Raw genomic sequence first — 21889 nt, 5'->3', positions numbered from 1 at the left:
GGAGCGGAGGCGCGCGCCCCCCGGCGGCGGGGCGGGAACGGCGCGTGCCGCCCCCACCCCTGCCCTCACCCCGCCCCCGCCGCCATTTCATGCCAGGGGGCTGGGGCGGTGGGCACGGTGAAAACTGTTCCATATAAATCTTCCCGTAAAAAATCCTCCTGCGTGCCGCCTGCCCTGCTGGGAGGAGAAGCCCCATCCTACTGTCCCGCTGACCTGCTCCCTCCAGCAGCACGCGGGCCTGGATTTTGTGCCTGAGGAGGTGCCTGTCCACAGGGCAGTGTGGAGGGCTGTAGCAGGTGCCGCTCGGCCGGGTGTTCCCATGTCTGCTGAGGGTTCTTCCCTTTCCCCTTTCTCTTCCCAGCCTTTTTTCCTTTCCTCGTTCTCTCTGCCTTTTTCCTTTTCCCCTTCTTCTTCTTTATCCTCTCCTCTTCATTCTCTCTCTCCATCATAGATCACATCTCACTCATCTCCCTGATCCTCTCTGATCCCCCTGATCCCATTATCCTCAGCCATCACCTTCACACACTGTCACAGCCGTGCCAGGGGCTCAGGAGGCTCTGCCAGCCCTGGGAATTCTCCAGAGAGGGCACTAGGCTCCAAGCCTCAGGATCTGGGCTAGGCAGTCCGAGGGTGAAGGACGCTCCATGCGCTGCTCTGGGCTGAGCTCCTGTCCCTCTGCAGCTGGGTGAGCGATTGGTCCCAGAGTCCTTCAGGCGGGGGTACCAGACACTGAGGCAGCCTGTGGGGCCATTCCTGGGTCTGCAATAGCCTGAGAGGGCTTTGGACTCCAAAGGCTGCTTTTCAGAGAGCCATGGGATGGGTTAAGGTGGAAGGGACCTTCAAGCCCATCCCATTTCCACTCCCTGCCATGGGCATGGACCCCTTCCACTATCCCAGGCTGTTCCAAGCCCCAGTGTCAACCTGGCCTTGGACACTTCCAGGGATCCAGGGGCAGCCACAGCTGCTCTGGGCACCCTGGGCCAGGGTCTGCCCACTCTCCCAGGGAACAATTCCTTCCCAATATCCATCCCTGCCCCCTGGCAGTGGGAAGCCATTCCCACTTGTCCCCAGTCCCTCTCCCACTCTCCTGGAGCCCCTTTAGGCACTGGAAGGGCCTTTAATGTCTCCCTGGAGGTTGTAGGTTTTTAGGAACTGAAGTCTATCTGGACAGGGAATGTCCTTCTTGATGTAACTACACCCCAAACTATCCACATGGCTGCCAACTTCTCAAAGTCTCATGGATCCCAGTATCTCTTGTGGCTGCCAAGAAGGGAACACACCTTCCTTGGCCATGTCTGAGGAGAGAGGGGCCTCACCAGTGCTACTGCTCTCTCCCAGAAAGGGAGGCTGCAAGGAAGGGCCCTAAAGTAAGGAGTGGGCTGTCAAATCCACACAAGAAGGATGTGACAGGATAAGGGGAAATAGCATCAAGTTGTGCAAGGGGATGTTTATATTAAATATTAACAAAACTTTTTTTCCTGGAAAGGGTCCTAAAGCCCTGGACAGACTGCCAAGGGAAGTGGTAGAGTCACCATCCCTGGAAGTGTTCATAAAACATGTGGATGTGACACTTGAGGACAAGGGTTAGTGGTGAACATGGTGGTACTGGCTTGACTGGATGATCTTAAAAGTCTTTTCCAACCTGAACAATTCTCAATGCTTTTATCTGGAAGAGCTCAGACACAGCAGCTTTGCCAGGGAGAGAAAAGGGATTTGGGGCTTTATTTCTTGCCTTTGCCCTTGCCCTTTCCCTTCTTCAGTTTTGACTTGTAGATGGACCGCACCAAGTAGCCTTTCCAGAAGGCCTGGATGCAGGTGGCAGCATTGTTCCTCCTGGCCTCTTCCTGTGCAGCTTCCTCCTCCTTCTCCTTGAGTATCTTGTGTTCCTCCTCAATCTGGGTGTACTCCTGGAGCAGCATGGCGTGTTTCTCCATCAGCAGGGACAGCTGTACCTTCTCCTCGTTGTAGACAGCCTGGACCTCCTCATATGTGGTCTGGCAGGACAGCAGGGATCAGGGACAGCTGGTCAGCAGCTCCTCCCCACATCCCCAGAAGAGGGTCCTGAAACCCCTCCCAAAGCCATGGAACCTCAACTGGTTGGAGCCTTTCCAAAGGGATCCAAAAGGAAGGCATGTGCCCAGTACCCAGGGAGTTTCATTATGTGCTGGGTCCCTTGATGCTCCCCTGAAAAATGCTCCCATACACAATGCAAGATTTGGAGAAGCAGCAATGCATCTGCTGGGGTGGTGGAATGAGCTGAGCTCTCCACAAACAGCCCTGCTGTGTCAGGAACTGCAGCAGGAACTGCCTGGCACAGCCCCTCTGCCAAAGATTTTGGGGCTTGTACTGCAGTTCTAACTTGGGTTTGATGTTTTGTCAGTGTGGGGGTGGGTCAGCCTTGACAAATTCTGCCCCAAATATGGGGCTCCTGCCTCTCCAGGGACAGGAAACCAAAATAATCCCATTATTAAACATCTGACAGGATCATTCCTTACAATTAGTAGCAGCTTTCAGGCCCCTCCCCATATTTTCCTCTGTAAGGAATCCAGCAGCTTTTATCCAACCCCATATAATACTGCAGGAACAGGAAAGCCCCCAGGGCCTTCCTAGAGGCAAGTTTTGGGGGTGCTGATGTGATCCTAAGCCTTTTATGGCTCAGTTGGGGGCAGGCTGTTGGGTTTCTTAACACCCAGCACATCCCCCAAGGATTCAGCAGGAACAGGAGCAGGATTTGGACACCAGGTAGGGCCATGAGGATTGAGGATTGGAGCACAACTGAAAAACCGGTTTCCTGACATCAGGTGGACATCCCAGACAGAACATGGTGACCCATTTGCCCCCAGATACTGTGGGATTTAGTGGATTTAACTTTTCCTAAAGCCAAAGCTGCAGAGGACTCCTGGACACACAGGCAGGACAAAGATCCCTTTCCTGTAGGTTTGGCTGGATGCAGAACTGCCTCTCACTTCCATGGTCTCCTGGGTAAGAGCCATGTGTCCCTTTGGACAGGAATCTACCCAAGCAAATCACTTTATGGCAGAGCAAAGCATTTAAAGCCAACACCTGTTTTTCTGTCATGTCTGTGTCATATTTCTGGACCCATTCCTGAATTTCCTTCTCTGCTTTGCACTTTTCCTGAAACACAAAACAAGATCAGATCCTTGCAGACATCTGAGGCCTGGTAAGAAGTGTCCTGAGTGAGAAAACAGGGAAACTTTGAGCCACAGCATCATTATATCTGAATATTTCACCGCGTCCATGTGACAAGCTTCCCTCAGCTGACACATATGTGGTGTGCCCTGGTTTAAGGATTCTCCTGGGACATTCCCAAAGGGCTTTATTTGGTTTACAGCATGGAGCTGGGGAGATGAACAGCACCTGAAGTTGCTTTCTGCAGGAGGAAATGAACATGTCTGATGGAATGTGGCAAGTCATCGACAAACTGGGGCAACCACCTTGAAAATGAAGCAAAAGAGAACTGCAAAACATGAACGTGGGACAGAAAGTACTCAGAAGATGGTGCCTTTTAAAATAAATAGATCTTTCTGGCTGTAAAACAATTCAACAGTGGCTGTAGTCCTGTACAGCCTGGGGCTGTTTACCTCCAGCTCTGGATGTGTGCTCTGTGGAATCATTCCTGCTCCGTTTCCTGTGTGACATTACCCCAGGATGGCCCAAGGGCTCCCAGGCCATCACGAGGTCACACCTGAGCTATTTAGACCACAAGTACAACTTGTACTTGCTGAGGAAAGGAGGCTTCTGTGGTCAGTAAATGCATCTGCCAGGGTGCTAGAATGAGCTGAGCTCTCCACAAACAGCCCTGCTGTGGCAGGAACTGCAGGAGCAACTGCCTGACACAGCACCTCTGCCAAAGATTTTGGGGCTTGTACGGCAGCTCTGACTTGGCTTTGATGTTTTGCCAGTGCCCAGCCCTTCATGCTGTACCACCCAATGCAAGAGTGACAGATGCCCCATCACCACATGGGCTTCTGCACATGGGAGACTGCACTGCTTTGGAGAGAATACTCAGGATGAGCAAAATGAGAAAGAAATGCCCTTTTTCCAGTTCTCAGTTCTCTGTGTCACCAGTGTGTTCTGCTCAGGGCAGAGCTGTTGCTGCAGGGGCCTGAGCCTACCTGCTGGTCCCATTCCTCCTCCTGTATCTGCTCAGCCCTGGGGACAAGGACTTTGCGGTGCTCGTGGGTGAGAGCTGCACCTGCCCCAACCCTGAAACCCCCTCAGCCCTGGGCTGAGCCCCCAGCGTGGGCAGCAGGGGAGGGGGGATTCTGCTCCTCTGTCTCACCTGCAGAGCTGCCCCAGCCCTGGGGCCCAGCACAGGAGGGACCTGGAGCTGCTGGAGAGAGCCCAGAGGAAGCCACAGAGATGCTCCAAGGGCTGGAGCCCCTCTGCTCTGGAGCCAGGCTGGGAGAGCTGGGGGTGCTCAGCTGGAGAGGAGAAGGCTCCAGGGAGAGCTCAGAGCCCCTTGCAGGGCCTGAAGGAGCTGGAGAGGGACTGGGGACAAGGGATGGAGGGACAGGACACAGGGAATGGCTTCCCACTGCCAGAGGGCAGGGATGGATGGGATATTGGGAATTAGGAATTGTTCCCTGGGAGGGTGGGCAGGTCCTGGCACAGGGTGCCCAGAGCAGCTGGGGCTGCCCCTGGATCCCTGGCAGTGCCCAAGACCAGGCTGGACAGGGCTTGGAGCAGCCTGAGATGGTGGAAGTTGTCTCTGCCCATGGCAGAGGGTGAAATGGGATGGGCTTTATGGCTCTTCTGGGATGATTCTATGAAATTACATTTCTCCCTCATTCAGCCCAGCCTGACTTCTTGGCTTGTCTGTTCTGCCAAACTGGGCAGAGCAGGACCTGCTGAGCCCTCAGCATCAGCTCCATTCCACCTTGAACAATAAATCAGCTCTAAAAGATGCCTTCTACCAAGGCAATATTGTTTGCTCTGCTCCCCCTACAGCAGATTCCTGATTTGTCACTATAGTACACATGTCGTGCTCCAGCCTCGCTGCCCTGAGCCCTGCCCGGTGTCACAGCACAGTGGGAAGGTGTTCCCAGAGCCGAGGCAGCCAGCAGGAGCAGGACCTGTGACAGCTCTGTCCCTGCTGTCGCTGCAGGGCTGCTTTCCACTGGAATCAGCAGAGCATGAGGACAGGGCGGGTGTGCTTTGACAAACACCATGTGCATCCTGCCAGGAACAAGCAGGGACCAAGGAACTCCTTGCAGCAGGCAGCAGCCAGAGCTGACAGCTCCACAAAAAGGCTTAAACCTCCTGTCCCAGAGCTCTCCTCCCCTTTACCTTCCTGAGAACCAGCTCTGAGGCTCGATGCTCCAGCACCAGTGCATTGAACTGTGTTCCCAGGCGCTGAATGTCCTGCTTCAGCCTGGCACACCTCTCCTGGGAGGCTTCCTTATCCTCTTTTTGCTGCTTTTCCCCTTCCTCCATGATCAGCCGGATGTCAGCCTTGCAGTTCTTGGCCAGATCTTCCATGCTAGTTTTGAGGTTTTCAATTGTTTTGTCCTTCCTGCTAACCTAGACCAGAAAACAAGAGGAATACCTTTGGGACATGCCCCTGAGGCATAAGGTGGGCAGGAGAAGAAAAAACATTACAAAGCTGGAGGAGGTCCAAGAAGGGACCCCCAGGGGCCAGCTCAGGTAGCACCAAGGCCCTGCCACTGTCGGCTGAGGGAAGAGTTAGATTTACACAGGAGCTTTGGAAACCTTCCCCTGGCTCCTCTGGGAACCTGTTAGTAAAGGCACAGAGTGAACAAACCATCCCAAGCCCCACTGGCACTGCCACCTGAGGAGCAGCCAAAACAGATTCCCTGGAGGAGCCCTGTGGCTCCTCAAGGGCTGGATCAGGCTCTGAGTGACTGACTGGGGGACACAGCTCAGGAGGGAAATCCCCAGCTGGGATCAGTGAAACAGATTTATTCACCATGTCCTGGACAAGCTGCCAAATTGCACATAAAAATCTCGATTCCCAGAACTCCAAGGAGCAGAGGGAAAGGGGAAAGCAGGCCCTTGGCTCTGCCAGCAGTGAGCACAGGGCAAAACCTTCTCAGCCAACCCCTCTTGCAGGGAGGAGAAAGAGAAACCCAGGTAGAAAACAAAGGATTGTTGTCAGAAGCTCTGGGCTTGGTACACAGGCTGGGAAAATGCCTGGGAAATGCCCAGTCAATTATCTGCACCTCAGCTGCAGATAAAATTAAAGATTCATGTAATTTGTATAATCACTGATTAATCACAAATGCTCCAAGGCAGCTGTTAGAGTCAGGAGTCACAGAAATGTTGGTTTTAAGCAAGAGTGAAGACAGAGCAAATATTAAAAATGGATTTTAATCAGAGCAATCTCTCCCTGTAATGATTTTTCATTCTTTCAGCAGCAGGGAATGAAGCAGCTGGCATTGTCACCCTGCCAGGATACCACCACAGAAGTTCGTGCCTGTCCTGCCACTCCTCTGGAACTCAGGGACTTAGGTTGTTTAAGCTGGCTGGTGACAACAGGTTCAAAACATGCCAAATCCGAGTTTAAAAAAAAAAAAATCAAGCATGCAATATGCAATTATATTTTACATTAAAAATATTATTTTTAAGTTTTAGGTCTGGTTTAGAAAGGATTTCTGGAACTTGCTCTTTAGGAACTGCAATAAAGGGATCGGTTTATAGTTAGCAAGGTTTTGCTCCAGTAAAAAGCAAGTTTCCACTTGGTTGGAAAACTCATTCCCACAAGGTCATACCTCTTCATCTCGAGTCTGGATGACTCCTGCCAGCTCTCCCTGTAGAGCTGAGATAATTTCTGTGTCTTTCTCAACCTGGAGGGAAATGTCATTCATGAATTCAATCATTTCCTTCTCCTCATCAGGAGTGGTCAGGAGCCTCTCAAGCATGAAATCCCGGAACTCCATGAAGGCTTTGATAAACACATCAGCTGGTGACTCTCTCACCCGAACTTCATATTTCAGCCCATGGTAAAGCAAGGGGTTGGCCAGGAAGAGCCTCAGGATGTTTCTCAGGGAACATTTCAGGCATTGCACTGCAGCTCTCATGCTCTTCGCATCTCCAGGGCTGGTGAGCAGGCGCTGTATTTCCATTGAAAGCTTCTGATGCTCCAAAAGGCTGCTTGTGATCTCAGGTCCCAGCATCCCAGCATACCTGTCCAGGGAGCCAGCAATCCGTGGGATCAACCTGGTGATCTCCAGCTTGACAATGGTCTCATCCAAGACAGTTAGGATTCTTTCTGTCTCCGTGCTATCAGGCTTTAGCTGGCGTGGATCTAACAACTTCATGACACTTAATGGGATCCCTACCTTCCTTGGAGTTGCCATGCCCTTCACCACGGTTCTTTGCTTCATGAGGATGCTTGGAATGCAGCTGGATCCCCTGTTGCCATGGATTCAGTTAAACACCAGTGGCCTGGGTGGTTTGAGGTCTAGAAAGGACGCTGCAGCTCTTACACAAGGTGAGACTCTGGGAGAAAATGGAGGTCCCTGTGCTGCTGCTGTCACATAATCTTCCTTCTTGGATTTTCTCTCTAAAAAGAAAACACAGTGACAGCATTAGAGAAATTATGTAATTTGGGAAAACATGAGAGTCTGAGATTCTGCTGGAGTTCTCCCTGAGCCTGGGCAGGGGGTCAGGACATGGGGTTGTGGATTAGAGCTTGTCTCTGTCCCAGAGCAGCTGTCAAACACCCATGGGAAGGGGGTGATGGATTCCTGGCTTTGAAGGGTGGTGGGGAGGAAACTCCCAACAGCTTCTGAGCAGCAGCTGAGGTACAGCAGCACAAGCTGCAGCTCTGCAGTCCCCAGAGGGGTGTGGAGAGCCCTGGGGCCACCCTGGAGGGAAGGGTAGGGTTCCTAGTGGGAAACCTCCATGGAAACCTCTACCCTTCCAGGCCTGTCCCTGTCAGAGAGTGGAGGTGGGAGAGGGGATCTGGCAGGACTGGCAGGGATAGAGGCAAGAGGAGGAGAGAGGGAGGGAGGAGATGGGGACAGCTGTAGCGGAGGGGCCGACAGGAAGTGAAGGGTCCCCTCGGTGTGGGTGTGGGACAGCAGGAGGACCCAGAGACTGGGGAACAGTCAGAGGTCGGGGCGGTGATTCTCGGTGGGGAGACCCCCGTGCGAGGGGCGGGCGGCTCGGGGCCGGTGCGGGAGGATCCGGGGGGTCCGTGGGACCAGCGGCCCTGGGCATCCCGGGGGCGGGACGGGGTGCCTCAGGAGTCGGTTACCGGGGGATGCCGTCCCCAGGCGGCCTCCACCCCTGCAGCGCACTCAGTTCCAATCCGGGTCCCGATCCCAATCCCGGTCCGGCTCCCGATCCCGCCGTCAGCGCCTCCCGTTGCCAGGCGACGCGAGGGGGCGGGGCCTTTCCCGGCTGTTTACCGAGAGCTGCGCTGGCCATGCCTCCTGTCGCTTGATTGGCAGCGCCGCTGTCCAATGAGGAGTCCCGCGGCGGCGACGGCCGGGTGTTGGGGTGTGTCATGGCGCCGGCGGGGGCCGTGAGGGGTGAGGGGAAGAGGGACTCGTTCCTCCGAGCTGCCCTGATCTGAATTCCTGAGGGCACGACGAGTAACCCGAAGAATAAGTTTTATCCCCGCGAGGTCACGTCTGCCAGGCACCGGTCAGCCCAGTGGGTGTCCAGGAGCCCCGAGGGGTCTGTTTTGAAACGTCAAAACACAATAGAGTTCCCCTAAGCCGCACTGTTAACGTGGCTGGTTTTACGAGGCCATAAAAGTGATAATGAACCTCAGCTGATGAAGATGCTGATGTTGTACAGGCTGAGTTAATTGCTTACCTGTGACTTACTGACGTCTGCAAAGAACAGGATGGCCCTTGAAGGCTGCCCTGAGCCGTGCCCTCACCCTGTGCCCAGGCAGTGATGGATGCCCTCGGGAGAGGAGGGTTTGGTTTCCAGCAGGAAACATGGCAAAATGCTGCGCTCCCGGCCACGCTCACAGCGATGCTCCGTCCCTCGAGGAGCTGGCACAGCACAGTGGCCACGGACAGCCTTGTCCCAGGTCCCAACCTAACCTGGCATGAGCAGCTCCTTTATTTCTGTGCAGGGAGTGTCCAAGTTCAGGAACAATTCTGCTCACCCATTCCTAACTGCTTCCCTGCACAAAGCAAATGACAGGCTGGGAGATGTAGTGGCACTGGTGAGGATGGACAAGGGGACACTTGGCCTTCCTGCCCACCTGGGCATACCTGGTACCATCTCCAGCACCTCCAAGTCATTTTCCTCCAGGCTTATTACCTGGAGCAGTGACCTCCATGTGGTCCCTCCTGCCCGGAGTGGCTCAGTCAAAGGACTGCTTCAAATCAAGAATGGAATTGAGTGTGACAGTGACTCTGGGTTTGGGTCCACCGCAAGGTGGGACATGCCCATTCCACTGTGGGAAGAAGGGGCAGCTGGAGCTGCGAGTCTGGGCCAGGTGCCCTGTAGCCTCCAGGGAAAGCACTGACCTCTCCAGGAACATCTTTTCAAGCTCTAATTCAGCAGCTGGGATCACAGTGGATCTAAATCCAGAAGATCCATGATTTCCTGGCCGCACTGTGATCAAAAGCACAGCAGAGCTGTGATTTGAGGCTGCAGAGGGGTGTGCTGTCAATTGGATGTGTCCTCACAGAGCTCATCACATAACAGAGAACAGGCCTTGAGACATGGAGAGCTGCTGCTTTTCTTGACAAGGACTCCAGAAGGGATCCCTGACCCCCCTGAAAGGCTTCCACATGCACCACAGATATTTTGGAATGAAATCCATCATGAAAAGAATGTCTTTCCAAAGTTGAAGAGTGTCCTGATTGCTTTGTTTGAAATGTGCTGCTGCTCTCCAAGAAGGGCAGACTTGGACTTCCTGACAGCCATGACCTGGAGATGGCATCAACTGGCCAGTGACTGTCACCTGAGTCCCCTATATCCAGTGTGCACACCCTGCTTGAAGGGACAGCAAGTCCTTGTAACATCCAGAGAAAGAGGAAGGAAAGAGGTGGAGCCGTGGGTCACATCCAATCCTCCTCTAAAATAGGGAAAACTGTGGATCACTGCTGCTCCCTCCTGGATCTGGGTAATTACAGACATTGCCATCTTGCAGGAGGAGATGGGGGTGATGACACATGTCCAGAGCAGTCCTGACTCGTCCTGCAGCTCCACACTGCTCCAGGCCAGCAGCAGCTCTTCAGCCAGGAAGAAAACTAGGTCACTTTGGGAGCTGGATGAAGCATCACCAAACCTGCGTCAACCCCACCTCATCCAGGATGTAGAAAAGCCTCAGATCTATTCTCAAACTATTCTCTGCCCTCAAACCCACCAGACTGCATCACTGCCTGAGCCAGAGGCGCCCAAGAATCCAAATTATGTGGGGCATGTCCAAGCAGGGGAGGGAGAGCCAGAAGCCCCTGGTACAGCCTGGGTACACTGTCCCCCACAGTTTGAGTCCAGCTGTGTTCCAACAGCAGGACTGTGACAGATACCTGAGGGCCAGAGACTTCCCTGGGCCCAGCTAGCCTCACCCACCACCCAAACCCCTCTCCAGGTGCTGAATCCTGCTCCTCTGCAGCAAAGGGAACCACAGCTCAGTGTGGGAGCTGGCTGGCTGATCTGCTTGGAAAACCATGATACACCCCAGCCTGGTTTGCCCAAATAATTTCCCTGTTCCTGCTACCACCTCCCCCTGTGTGGGACCTGGAAAGGGACATCGAGGAGGGGCATGATTTGAACTGATTGCAAAATGTTGGTGAAAGAGCAGAAGCACACAATGAAGCCTTGCTGCAGGCAACAGCACCCCATCCTGTCACTGCAGGGACAGTCCCCTCCTGCCACGGTCCTTTGGCTGTAGCTTTACATTGTGCTCTGCTGGGAACTTGGAGCTCTGGCACTACACCAAGCCCTGGAGGACTCCACAGGGCCAACTGATCCCTGACCACATCCCTCCTGCAGCTTTGGCTGCTGTTCCCATGTCACACTGTCAGTGGGATGATGGTGTCTGTATCCTGAACAGTTGGGAAGGAGTTTGCACTTCCCTGGCCCCCAAAGCCTGTCAGGAAGGCCTAGGCAGGGCACAGAGAACCCAGAGAGTCCCTGCAGTACAGAGCTGGCTGAAGGGATGCGGGTAGTGGGGTTGGTGTAAGCTCGGAGCTAAAGGACCCAGCAAGGAAAACGGGAGGGCTGGAGGTGCTGCGTTGGCTCTGAGAGCACCAGGCTGGAGCTGGGTGGCAGGACCAGGAGTGCAGAGGGACACAGCCAGCTGTGGACAGCTGTGGCACAGGAAAATGTCCCTGGGACTATCAGAGAACTAAGACCAGAGTGTGTGAGTTTGGTCCTAATTTGTCTGCTGAGGCCAAAACTTAAATCCTGTGTCCAGTTCTGGGCCCTTAATGACAGGAGAGACTTGGAGAGGCTGGAGTTTGTCCAGGGAAAGGAACAGAGCTGGGAAGGGGCTGGAGCCCCAGGAGAGGCTGAGGCAGCTGGAAAGGGGCTCAGCCTGGAGAAAAGGAGGCTCGGGGGGACCTTGTGGCTCTGCACAGCTCCTGACAGGAGGGGACAGCCGGGGGGGTCGGGCTGTGCTCCAGGGAACAGGGACAGGAGGAGAGGGAACGGCCTCAGGCTGGGCCAGGGGAGGCTCAGGGTGGATCCTGGGAATATTTCTTCCTGGAAAAGGTGGTCAGGCACTGGCACAGCTGCCCAGGGCAGGGCTGGAGTCCCCATCCCTGGAGGGGTTTAGCAGCTGTGTGGATGTGGCACTTGGGGACATGGGGTAGTGGTGGGAGAATGGTTGGACTTGATGCTCTCAGAGAGCTTTTCCAGCCTTAATGATGCTGTGATTCCATGAGTCTGCAGCAAGTCACAACCTCCATCTCCCAGGGGAAAGCCAGCTGCTTCCTGGCTCTTCCGAGTGGGAGCTCGCAGGGCTCGGTGAGCACCGAGCCCCAGCCCCTGCAGAGCCCGGCCCGGCTGTGCCAACAGCCCCGGCCTGCCCGGGGAACGGCCCAGCGCCAGCCGCTCCAGAGGCGTCAAGGCCACGGGGCTGGGGAGGTGGCAAGGACAGGGCAAAGGGAGACAGGCATCACCCAGCCTTGGGCCTCTTCATCCCGGGGTGCTGCTGCGTGCCAGGGCTGCCTGTCCATGGGAGTGCTGGCACCAAGGACAGCACCGAGCTGGGGGACCGCAGAAGCTGGTGACAGGCTCCTCCCAGCACGGGAGGACGGGGAGGGGCTCAGAGGGGCTGAGCTCTGGAACCTCCGCACAGAGGAGCTCTGTTAGAGCCCTGCAGCCCCTCTGCCTCCACGGCAAGGAGGGGACACATCCCCGCTCCCCCTGGGTGCTGCTGCGTGCCAGGAACCACTTGGGGACATGCCCTCCCCCAGTGTGCAGGGCGGGTGCTGTTTGGTTCTAATGCCCTCCTTTTCCCGCAGCATCTTCCCAAAAGGAAAACCCCAGGGGTGGCCAGCGTGGGTCACCCCTAGGTGACGACCTCCAGGCTCCTCTCTAAAAACTTGTGACATTATTTGCTTTTTGACATTTTGTTTTTATCCATCTCAATACATCTTTTCTTGGGTTTCAGTCACCAAGCCAGCTGGTGCAGGTGGACACCCGCCTGGCACTGGTGCCTGTATGACCAGAGATGTTCCCTGTCTCTCCTGTCCAGCAGCTGTCACAGTGAATCATGGAATGGTTTGGGTTGGAAGGGACCTTAAAGATCATCCAGTTCATCTGGTGAACAGCAAATCCTCATTTTCCTGGACAAACCCAGCAGGCAAAAACTGAGATGAAGAAGGAAGGATCTGTCCATGGATAAGAAAAGGATGCAGGGCAGATTTATCACAGGTGGGAGGAGCCCAAGAACATACCTTAAATACTCTGGAAAAGCAAGACTTGATAGATCTCTGATTTGAAGCCAATTCAGGTGCCAAACCCTGATTTTTCATGCAGTGTTTCTAGAGCCTTGCAGCACCTGAATTATGTCTGTGGAGATGTTTGGGGAAAGTTTTGTGCTTCTTTAAATAACAGTTTTAACAGTAAATAGAGAATTTATTGCCAAGGCCTGATGGCTCCTGATTTTTAAGCGCTGAGATGTGACTTGCCTGTGCTGTCCTGGTGTCTGAGCTACGCCTCTCCCATCAGTTTTGGGAATTCCCTTCAGAAATCCCAGCTGAGGGACACAGTTCGAAGGTAATGGTCATTTTTCAATCCAGTGAAGGAAGCACTTGATTGAGGATGTGACGTGATTGAGGACGTGGAAGCAATCTTCCAAGGTCCAATTATTCCCTCGAGGTCACTGGGAAGCATAAAAAATAAGCAGCTTCATCTCAAGCAGAAAAGGTTTATGTTATGAAATCCAAACACTGCAATGGTGGCTGGAAAACCGGGACACAGAGTCATGGAATCTCCTGAGCTGGAAGGGACCCACAAGGACCCATTGGGTCCAACCCCTGTCCCTGCCCAGACCCCCCAACAACCCCACCCTGGGCATCCCTGGCAGCGCTGTCCAAAGGCTCCTGGAGCTCTGGCAGCCTCGGGGCTGTGCCCATTCCCTGGGGAGCCTGGGCAGTTCCTGGCCACCCCAAGGTACAAGCCAAGGAAAATCTCCGTCCCTTTCATATCACACTCCCACTCCCTCACAGGACAGCAGTCCCTTGAAGAGGAGTTTCACTCCTGCACCCATCTCACAAAATTCACAGATTCACAGATTCACTGGGTTGATAGAGACCTTTGAGATCATCGAGTCCAACCCAGCCCCAACACCTCACCTAAACCCTGGCAGCCAGTGCCACATCCAGGCTTTGTTAAACACATCCAGGGATGGTGACTCCACCCCCTCCCCGGGCAGCCATTCCAGAACTTTATCCCCCTTTCTGTAAAAACTTTTTCCTAATATCCAACCACCATCTCCCTTGATGCAGTTTGAGGCTGTGTCCTCTGGTTCTGTCAGTTCCTGGAGAAAGAGCCCAGCCCCAGCTGAGCACAGCCACCTTTCAGGGAGCTGTAGAGAGTGATAAGGTCACCTCTGAGTCTCCTTTTCTCCAGGCTGAGCACCCCCAGCTCCCTCACTGCTCCCTCCCAGCCCAGGCTCTCCAACGACCCCATTCCCATCAATTCAAAAGGGCAGCAACACCAGAGAGGTTGCACCGGTTTATTGCTGTAAAAGAAGCGTCGAGTTCCTAAAGTTCCTGTGCGCTGGAAGCTGAGGCATGGCCTGCAGGAGGAGCTCTCTGGACGTGTCACTTGGTCGCTTCTTTGTCGACAGCTCCTGCCTGTTCCAAGGGCTTCCCTACACCCCCAGGCAAACGGGAGCGGGGGCCGGGCACCTTCCCACTCCTGCGATCGAACACTTCCAGGGATTTTTTAAACTGTTCGGCTGTCTTCTTCCTCCATGCCATCTTTCTCTCCTGTTCTTTCAAAAACTGCTGCCGTAATTGTTTGTAGAGACGATGGGTTTTCTTTTTAGCCTTGTCAAACTTTTTTACCTTTGTGAGAGCAAACATAAGACTTTATTGCCACTCTCGTACCATGAAATAAAGAACTCCAAAGTGGTGCTTGTCTTCGGGAAGAGACAGATCCCACCACAACCCACACTATGGCCAAGGTGATCTCTGAGCAAAAAGCTCCAATATACATAATCACAAAGTCACAGAATCATGGAATGGTTTGGGCTGGAAGCGATGTTAAAGCTCATCCCACTGGGACACCTTCCACCAGACCAAGTTGCTCCAAGCCCCCCAGGGATCCAGGGGCAGCCGCAGCTCTGGGCACTCTGTGCCAGGGCCTCTCCATCCTCACAGGGAAGAATCTCTTCCCAAAATCCAATCTAAACTTATTCCCTTTCAGGGTATCATTGGAACAATGTCTGAGTCCAGGTTAGGCCCGTGGCCAATGATGCTTGTAGGTTATTCCAAACCACAAGTGACTTGGAGATAGGATATGACAGCTGTGTCCTGAGGTTGGGATGGAGGCACAACCACTCGTGTCAAAGGTGGGCCAAATCCAAGAATTGCCTCTCCCAACCATTGGAGACAGCCTTGGCACCCCCTCCTGATCCAGCTGGCTGAAGACCTAAAGGCCTCCTTGTGCCACAGGGGACCATGAGCTTTGTCCCAGGGAAGAGGAGACCTCACCTGCTCCTCCAGGAGTTGCAGCTCATGGGCACAGGTGCGGCTGCTGGACGTGGGCAGGGGGTAGTCCAAATCAAGGTCCCAATCTGCAGGGCTGCTCTGGGTGAGAAAGGGCTTCATGTAAGAGGCCCACAGACCAGCTCTCGGAGTGTGAGGGGCCCCCAGCCCAGTGTGAGAGTTCCCCAGTCCCAGGATGGTGTGAGGGTCCCCCAGCCCCAGGACAGTGTGAGAGTTCCCCAGCCCTGCACCGGGGCCTGCTGATCTGCTGGCTCTGGGGTGGTGTGAAGAAGGTGACACGAGGCCGTGACTGGCCCTGCTCCTCCATGATCTTGTCTCTACTCTTGGTGGTCAGTTGTCGTCATGGTGACCTTGGCAGGTGGCCTGTCAGGAGTCACCTCCAAACTCTGCCTCGGTGACACAGGGGTCCAACAGCTTCTCCTGCCCTTCACCCGCTGCACCAGGACCATCCTTGATGTCTGCCTGGAGTGGTGCCCAGGCTCTGTCCCCACATGGAGCATCCGTGTGTCCCCTGAAGGACACCCCCACTGCCTGCATCTGCAGCTGCTGGGCTCAGTGACAGCCAGGACCACAGCGTGGGGACACAGGGGGTGAGTCAGTCCCACTGGCTGCTTGGCCTCATGGAGCACCCCTCCAGCACATTGTGCCTGTGGGAATAGAACCACAGAACCATGCAATCATGGAATGGTTTGGATTGAAAGGGACCTTAAAGCTCACCTTGTTCCACCCCCTGCCATGGGCAGGGACACCTTCCACTATCCCAGGGTGCTCCAAGCCCCATCCAGCCTGGCCTTGGGCCCTGCCAGGGATCCAGGGGCAGCCACAGCTGCTCTGGGCACCCTGTGCCACGGCCTGCCCACCCTCCCAGGGAACACTTTCTTCAAAATATGCAGTCTAAACCTAGTCTCCTTCAGTTTGAAGCCATTCTTCCTTGTCCTGTCTCTCCAGACCCTTGCCCAAAGTCTCTCTCCATCTTTCTTTCTCTCTCCATCTTTCTTGTTGGCTTCCTTCAAGTACTGGAAGGATGTAATTAGGTCACCCTAAAGCCTTTTCTTCTCCAGGCCAAGCTATCCCAATTCTCTCAGCCTTTCCTCACAGCAGAGCTGCTCCATCCCTCTGATCATTCTGGTGCCTCCTCTGGGCTCTCCAGCACTTCCAGGTCCCTCCTGTGCTGGGCCCAGGGCTGGGGCAGCTCTGCAGGTGGGGTCTCACCTGAGTGGGGCAGAGGAGCAGAATCCCCCCTCCCCTGCTGCCCACGCTGGGGGCTCAGCCCAGCACACGGTGCCTTTCTCCAGGGTCCATTCCTGCCACCCCAGCAAAGAGCCCAAGAGCAGCTCCTGGCAGCCGGGTCAGGCCAGTGCCAGGTCCAGCATCAGCAGATCCGGATGCTCAGCTCTCCAGCCGGGATGGTGCCCCATGTTTATGGAAATGGACTAGGAGAAACACTGCTGCTCTGAGTACAAACAAGCTGTTGTGACCTCTTGGCAAGAAATCCAGGGAAAGCCAGCAGCAGTTCTTCCAGAGCCATGCTGGAGCGCTGAAAATAACCTCACATCTGAGGAGCTGGAACATGAAGTCTGTGCTGCTGAAAGTACAGAGGATTTGAGATACCCCAGCAAGTAGTGAATTTTACTATTAATAAAATCAGCACAGTTTTCACATCTCATTTGTACCAGGGCCTTGACAGGCATTCCAAGACCACCAAGTGCTCAGGGAGTGTTGTTTTATTCCAGCACAAAATGTGCTGCTGAGGCAGGACAGCAACTTGCTGTGAGTCAGGAGACTTGGAATGTCACCAGCGCTTGTTTTTCCTAGCTGGGATACAGCTTTGGGTTTTGAGACAGCAACTCCAATCCTGTCATCTGCTGCCTTCCAGAGAGGGAAGGAAGAGCACAGGCTCCAGCATCTCTGGTTGGGAGAGACCCAAAGATGTCACCTTTCTCTTCCCCAACTTGATTGCCACAACTCTTTTTCAGGAGGTGCTTGGGAAATCTATGGTTGTTGTCCCTGCCCATGGCAGGGCACTGGAATGAGATGAACTTTAAGGCCCCTTCCAGCCCAAATCGTTCCATGTCTTATGATTTGAGCAAGCTCTTCCTTGATTGTGAAGAACCCATTCCTTGGTGGGGTCCCATAGCCCCAATAGATGTGAGGGGCTGGAGCCAGGTGGGGGTCAGGCTCTTTTCCTAGGGAACAAGAGACAGGACAAGGGAGATAGCCTCAAGTTGCACCAAGTGAGATTTAGTTTGGATATTAGGGGGAAATTCTTCATAGAAGGGGTGGCAAGGCATTGCAACAGGCTGCCCAGGGCTGTGGTGGAGTCCCTATCCCTGTAAATGTTAAAAAAAAAAAAGTGAGTATGTGGCACCTGGGCACATAGGTTAGTGCTGACTTTGCCAGTGCTGGGGGAACAGTTCGACTTGGTGATCTTAGAGAGCATATCCAACCTTAACCACTCCATCTTTCTCTGATTCTAAGACTTTTAAAATGTCTTTAAGCTCCTGTGACTTCATCTTTTAGAAACTCAGCTACTCAGCCAAGAGGCTGCTCAGGGCAGGGCAGGAGCCTGTGACGCAGAGCCAGCAGTGAAGCCAGCAGTGAAGTCACCAAATGGTTAAGGACAAAGCCTGAAGGGGATTTTTGGGTGCTGGAACAGAGGCTGTGGGGCTGGAAGGGAGCCTGAGGAGTCATCCTGTCCATCTCTTGCCCTCCACTCTCATTTGGGTAGCTTCAAACACCCTCAGCTCTCTGGGCTAGGCTGTCCTACAAGGAAAAATGCAATCTTCTTACACCTACCCTAAAAAAGGCTTTGCATAATTCCAGCTCCATACCCAGGACAATGTGACACTGATTGAGGACTGGGATGTGGTAGGTTTGAGAGCACAGCCCAGCATATCCCAGAAGGATGTCATTTCCTGGCTCAGGCTCCCCAGCTTAGCAAGTGTTTGTCCCTGCTGCAGATCCCAAATCCCACTGTGCCAGGGCAGACAGGCCCCAGGGCAGCAGCTAATCCCTGTCCTGAAACAGAGATAATTTCCACCCTGTGCTCCCAGGCACATAGTAAATCCAGCCTGGATTTCCTCTCCTCTGTGTGGGCACACGCTGCTCCTGCTCCAGTGCCATCCCAGCACATTCCATCACCACTTCCAAGGAGGGGTTCAGCAGTGGTTCAGCAGCAGATCCATGAAATCTGGCACGATGCCATAACTACCCTGTCCCACTGAACTCGGGTTTATTTCTCCCATCTTGGACTTTCACACTTCATCTGGAGCTCCTTGAATGAGAGGGACTTTGAGCAAGGGCATGGAGGGACAGGACACAGGGAATGGCTTCCCACTGCCAGAGGGCAGGGATGGATGGGATATTGGGCAGGAATTGTTCCCTGGGAGGGTGGGCAGGCCCTGGCACAGGGTGCCCAGAGCAGCTGTGGCTGCCCCTGGATCCTTGGCAGTGCCCAAGGCCAGGTTGAATGGGGCTTGGAGCACCCTGGGATAGTGGAAGGTGTCCCTGCCCATGGCAGGGGATGGGATAAGATGACCTTTAAATTCCCTTCCCATCCAAAGCATCTTGTGATTCCATGATTCTTTGTCAGCCAGCACCTCCAAGCATGTGGAGATGCCACCCATCCCTCAGAGCTGTGACCCCACCTCTCCAGGAAAGTGTCCCATCTGCTCCCTTCCCAAAAACCCCAAGGCTGGGATGCCTTTCTCTCATCCAGCTTGGCCGGAGCAGCACCGGGCTCAGCACATGGGCAGCTGTCAGTGTGGTGGGAAACCCAATCCTTCCTGGGGCCGGAGCAGAGGGATAACACCAGGCTGAGATCATGGCCTGGAATACCCAGAGGGAGGGTCACCACAGCCACCCCTCCCACCACCGCTGGGCTTCCCACGGACAACACAACCCCCAATCCCAGCAGGAATGCTGCTCTTGAACCCCCAGCTACTGTCACCACTGCACAGGGACACACATGGCCACAACCCTGCAGGGCACTGCACGCACCACACAGCACCGGATCCAAGGTGGAAAAGGCAAAGCCATGGATGGAGCCAGCATCCAGGCAGACCCCAGTGCCAACAAAGGATAGGGATAGGCTGGGATAGGCAGGGAGTCCCGGGGGAAAGGCTCCTGAGCCGGCCATGCTGCAGGTGGCAGGTTTGCAGGTCTCACTCCTCCTTCCAACACTCCCCGCTGTGAAAAAGCCTCTGGAATGTGAGCCCAGAAAGCAAACACACTCCTGGCCACAGCAGGGGCCGCTGGCTGATAACTGCGGGCCCTTTGTGTCCTTTTTGGGATGGGCACCACTCCAGCCGCGCCTGGAGCACCTTGGCAAAGGTGGCAGCAGTGGTGGCACGCTGGGCACACCCAGGAGAGCTGCCCGCCCCTCACCCGTGTGCTGGGAAGGAGCCGTTCCACAGGCGCTGCTGGAAGCGGCCTCAAATCACTGCCCTGATAATGGAAAAAAATCAGTGTTTGGGAAAGAGGGCGGGAACCAGTGGGGACTTTCCGGGGGAAGCGGAGTTGTGCTTTCGTGTTCAAGTGAGTCACCACGCTGAGAGGAGTGGAACAAGCAACACATGGTGTGACTTTTGGGGCTGTCCTGTGCAGGGCAAGGAGCTGAACTCGATGATCCTTGTGGGTCTTTCCAACCCAGGATATTCCATAATTCCGTGACTCAGAGGACAGGATGCTCCAGTATCATGGCACCCCAGAGCAGAGCAAAGCTCCCAGTCCTTTTCCAGATACTTGTGGTCAGTGACTGCTCTCTGTGTCACTGCATCCCTCCCATGTCCTGTGGGGTGTCCCAGTGCCAAACCTGGGGCTGGCAAACCGCAGCTGTCCCTGCTGGAGCTGGAGATAGTGGATACAGCTTCCCAAGATCTGCAACATCCCGAGGCACTTCTGTGCCTCAGTTTCCTATCCCTGCACTGGGGGCTCCTCCCTTCCTTCCTTCTTGGCCAGGAGATCGCTGGGAGCCAAGGGTGGAGTACAACAAAAATAGAGCTTTATTTTGGGACAAGTGCAATTGGAGCTGGGTCCTTCGGCCCCGGCGTGGAGATACAAGTGTGGCAACGGCCACCACAGACCCCGGCAGCGGTGCCAGGCACACACACCGGGTTGTCCTTTGCCATGGTGAGCATGTGCTGTGTCACAGCCCAGCACTGTCCCGTGTCACAGCCCACCACTGTCCTGGAGAGATGGCAGCTGGTCCAGGCCGCTCCCATGCCCTCGGCTGGGCTCTCACCATCTCTGCCACGGATGCCAGTCTGCAGCGAGCTGGGAGGGGCGGGGACAGCTGTGGGGGCTGAGGGGCGTGGTGGGGACAAATACAACATCGGCAGCACCACCGCCAGCCCCGTGGGATTGTCACGACACGGTGGGGATGGGGACAGGAGAGGGGACACACCCGCCCTGTCCTGGGCAGTCGGTTCGACCACGAGAACCGAGTGTACACAGAGAGCCAGGGGCCACTCCAGCCAGCAGAGCTCAGTAGTGACACACACACAGACAGACATACAGACACACACACACACATACTGTCTTCCCAGGTGGGACAGCAGCTGGATGCACAGAGCTGTGCCCAGAGCCATGACATACAGACACACACACACACATACTGTCTTCCCAGGTGGGACAGCAGCTGGATGCACAGAGCTGTGTATCCAGAGCTGTGTCCAGAGCCACGTCCCCGGGCGTGCCCAGCCCGTGTGTGCACCATGCAGAGCCAGTGCACAGCGGTACCTGCCAGCAGCACACACCTGCACACACACACTCATGGAGCTGTGCACGCCCAGCCTGCACACGCCAGCACACGTGTGCCACACAGACACTGCACACACCTGTGTACAGCCTGTGGCAACGCACACGTGCCCACAAGCACGAGATCTGCTCGCACACAGAGCCTGTGCACACCCACACCTGCACCCAGAGCTGTGCACACCAGTGTGTGCAGTGTCATACACATCAACACACGCATGTCCCAGACAGGGCCATGCTCACACCTGCAGAGCCTGTGCACACTCACAAGCACAGAGCTGTGCATAGATCCACTCACATCCAAGTGTGCAATTCCACACACATGCACACAGCAGTGCACACATCACGTGTGCACGTCAGCACGTCCGTGTGCACAGTGCTGTGCACACCAGCACACCTGGACACTGTGCAAAGCAGGACGTGTACACTCACTTCTGGGCACACCAGAAAACACACGTGCACACAACCATGCACACTATCACACGTGTGCACCTCAGCAGCTGTGTGTGCACACAGAGCCATGCACAGTGGCACACATGTGCACAGTCACACACCCTGGCACACACATGCACAGAGGAGTCACACGCACTGGCACACAGGTGCAGTCACACACACTGACACATGTGTGCACAGAGGAGTCACACACACTGGCACACAGCTGCACAGAGGAGTCACACACACTGATACACGTGTGCAGAGTGACACACACTGGCACATGTGCACAGAGGAGTCACACACACTGGCACACGTGTGCACAGAGTCACACACACTGGCACACAGGTGCAGTCACACACACTGACACACGTGTGCACAGAGGAGTCACACACACTGGCACACAGGTGCACAGTCACACACACTGGCACACGTGTGCACAGAGTCACACACCCTGGCACACGTGTGCACAGTCACACACACTGGCACACGTGTGCACAGAGTCACACACACTGGCACACAGCTGCACAGTCACACACACTGGCACACGTGTGCACAGTAAC

General features: G+C 54.9%; 2 protein-coding genes across 2 annotated transcripts; one reads left to right on the top strand and one right to left on the bottom strand.

The window, feature by feature from the left end:
• Window positions 1-1721: 1721 nt before the first annotated feature.
• Window positions 1722-7405, bottom strand: IQCD (IQ motif containing D). The gene is given in 5 exon segments (XM_041420496.1): window positions 1722-1994; window positions 3064-3135; window positions 5311-5544; window positions 6753-7367; window positions 7370-7405. Coding segments are annotated over 5 exon segments (1230 nt in total).
• An 11314-nt stretch (window positions 7406-18719) lies between these two features.
• On the top strand, window positions 18720-21888 carry LOC121344376. The gene is made up of 3 exons (XM_041420265.1): window positions 18720-20671; window positions 20752-21733; window positions 21850-21888. The coding sequence occupies exons 1-3, from the start codon at window positions 20268-20270 to the stop codon at window positions 21886-21888; spliced, it is 1425 nt and encodes a 474-aa protein (XP_041276199.1). The 5' UTR covers window positions 18720-20267.
• Window position 21889: the final 1 nt, after the last annotated feature.

This window comes from Onychostruthus taczanowskii, unplaced genomic scaffold, assembly GCF_017590055.1.
Source record: "Onychostruthus taczanowskii isolate IOZ18803 unplaced genomic scaffold, ASM1759005v1 scaffold64, whole genome shotgun sequence".
Classification (NCBI taxonomy): domain Eukaryota; kingdom Metazoa; phylum Chordata; class Aves; order Passeriformes; family Passeridae; genus Onychostruthus; species Onychostruthus taczanowskii.
The sequence above is the reverse complement of the archived record's forward strand: the minus strand, read 5'-3'. Positions and strand labels throughout refer to the sequence as shown.

Bases quoted from the DNA above. Each gene is read 5' to 3' on its own strand.
- LOC121344376 (XM_041420265.1), top strand. From the start codon at position 20,268: ATGGTGAGCATGTGCTGTGTCACAGCCCAGCACTGTCCCGTGTCACAG. The intron at 20,672-20,751 runs ATACTGTCTTCC...ACACACACACAC, and splicing joins ATACAGACACACACACACAC to ATACTGTCTTCCCAGGTGGG. The intron at 21,734-21,849 runs GTGCACAGTCAC...ACTGGCACACAG, and splicing joins TCACACACACTGGCACACAG to CTGCACAGTCACACACACTG.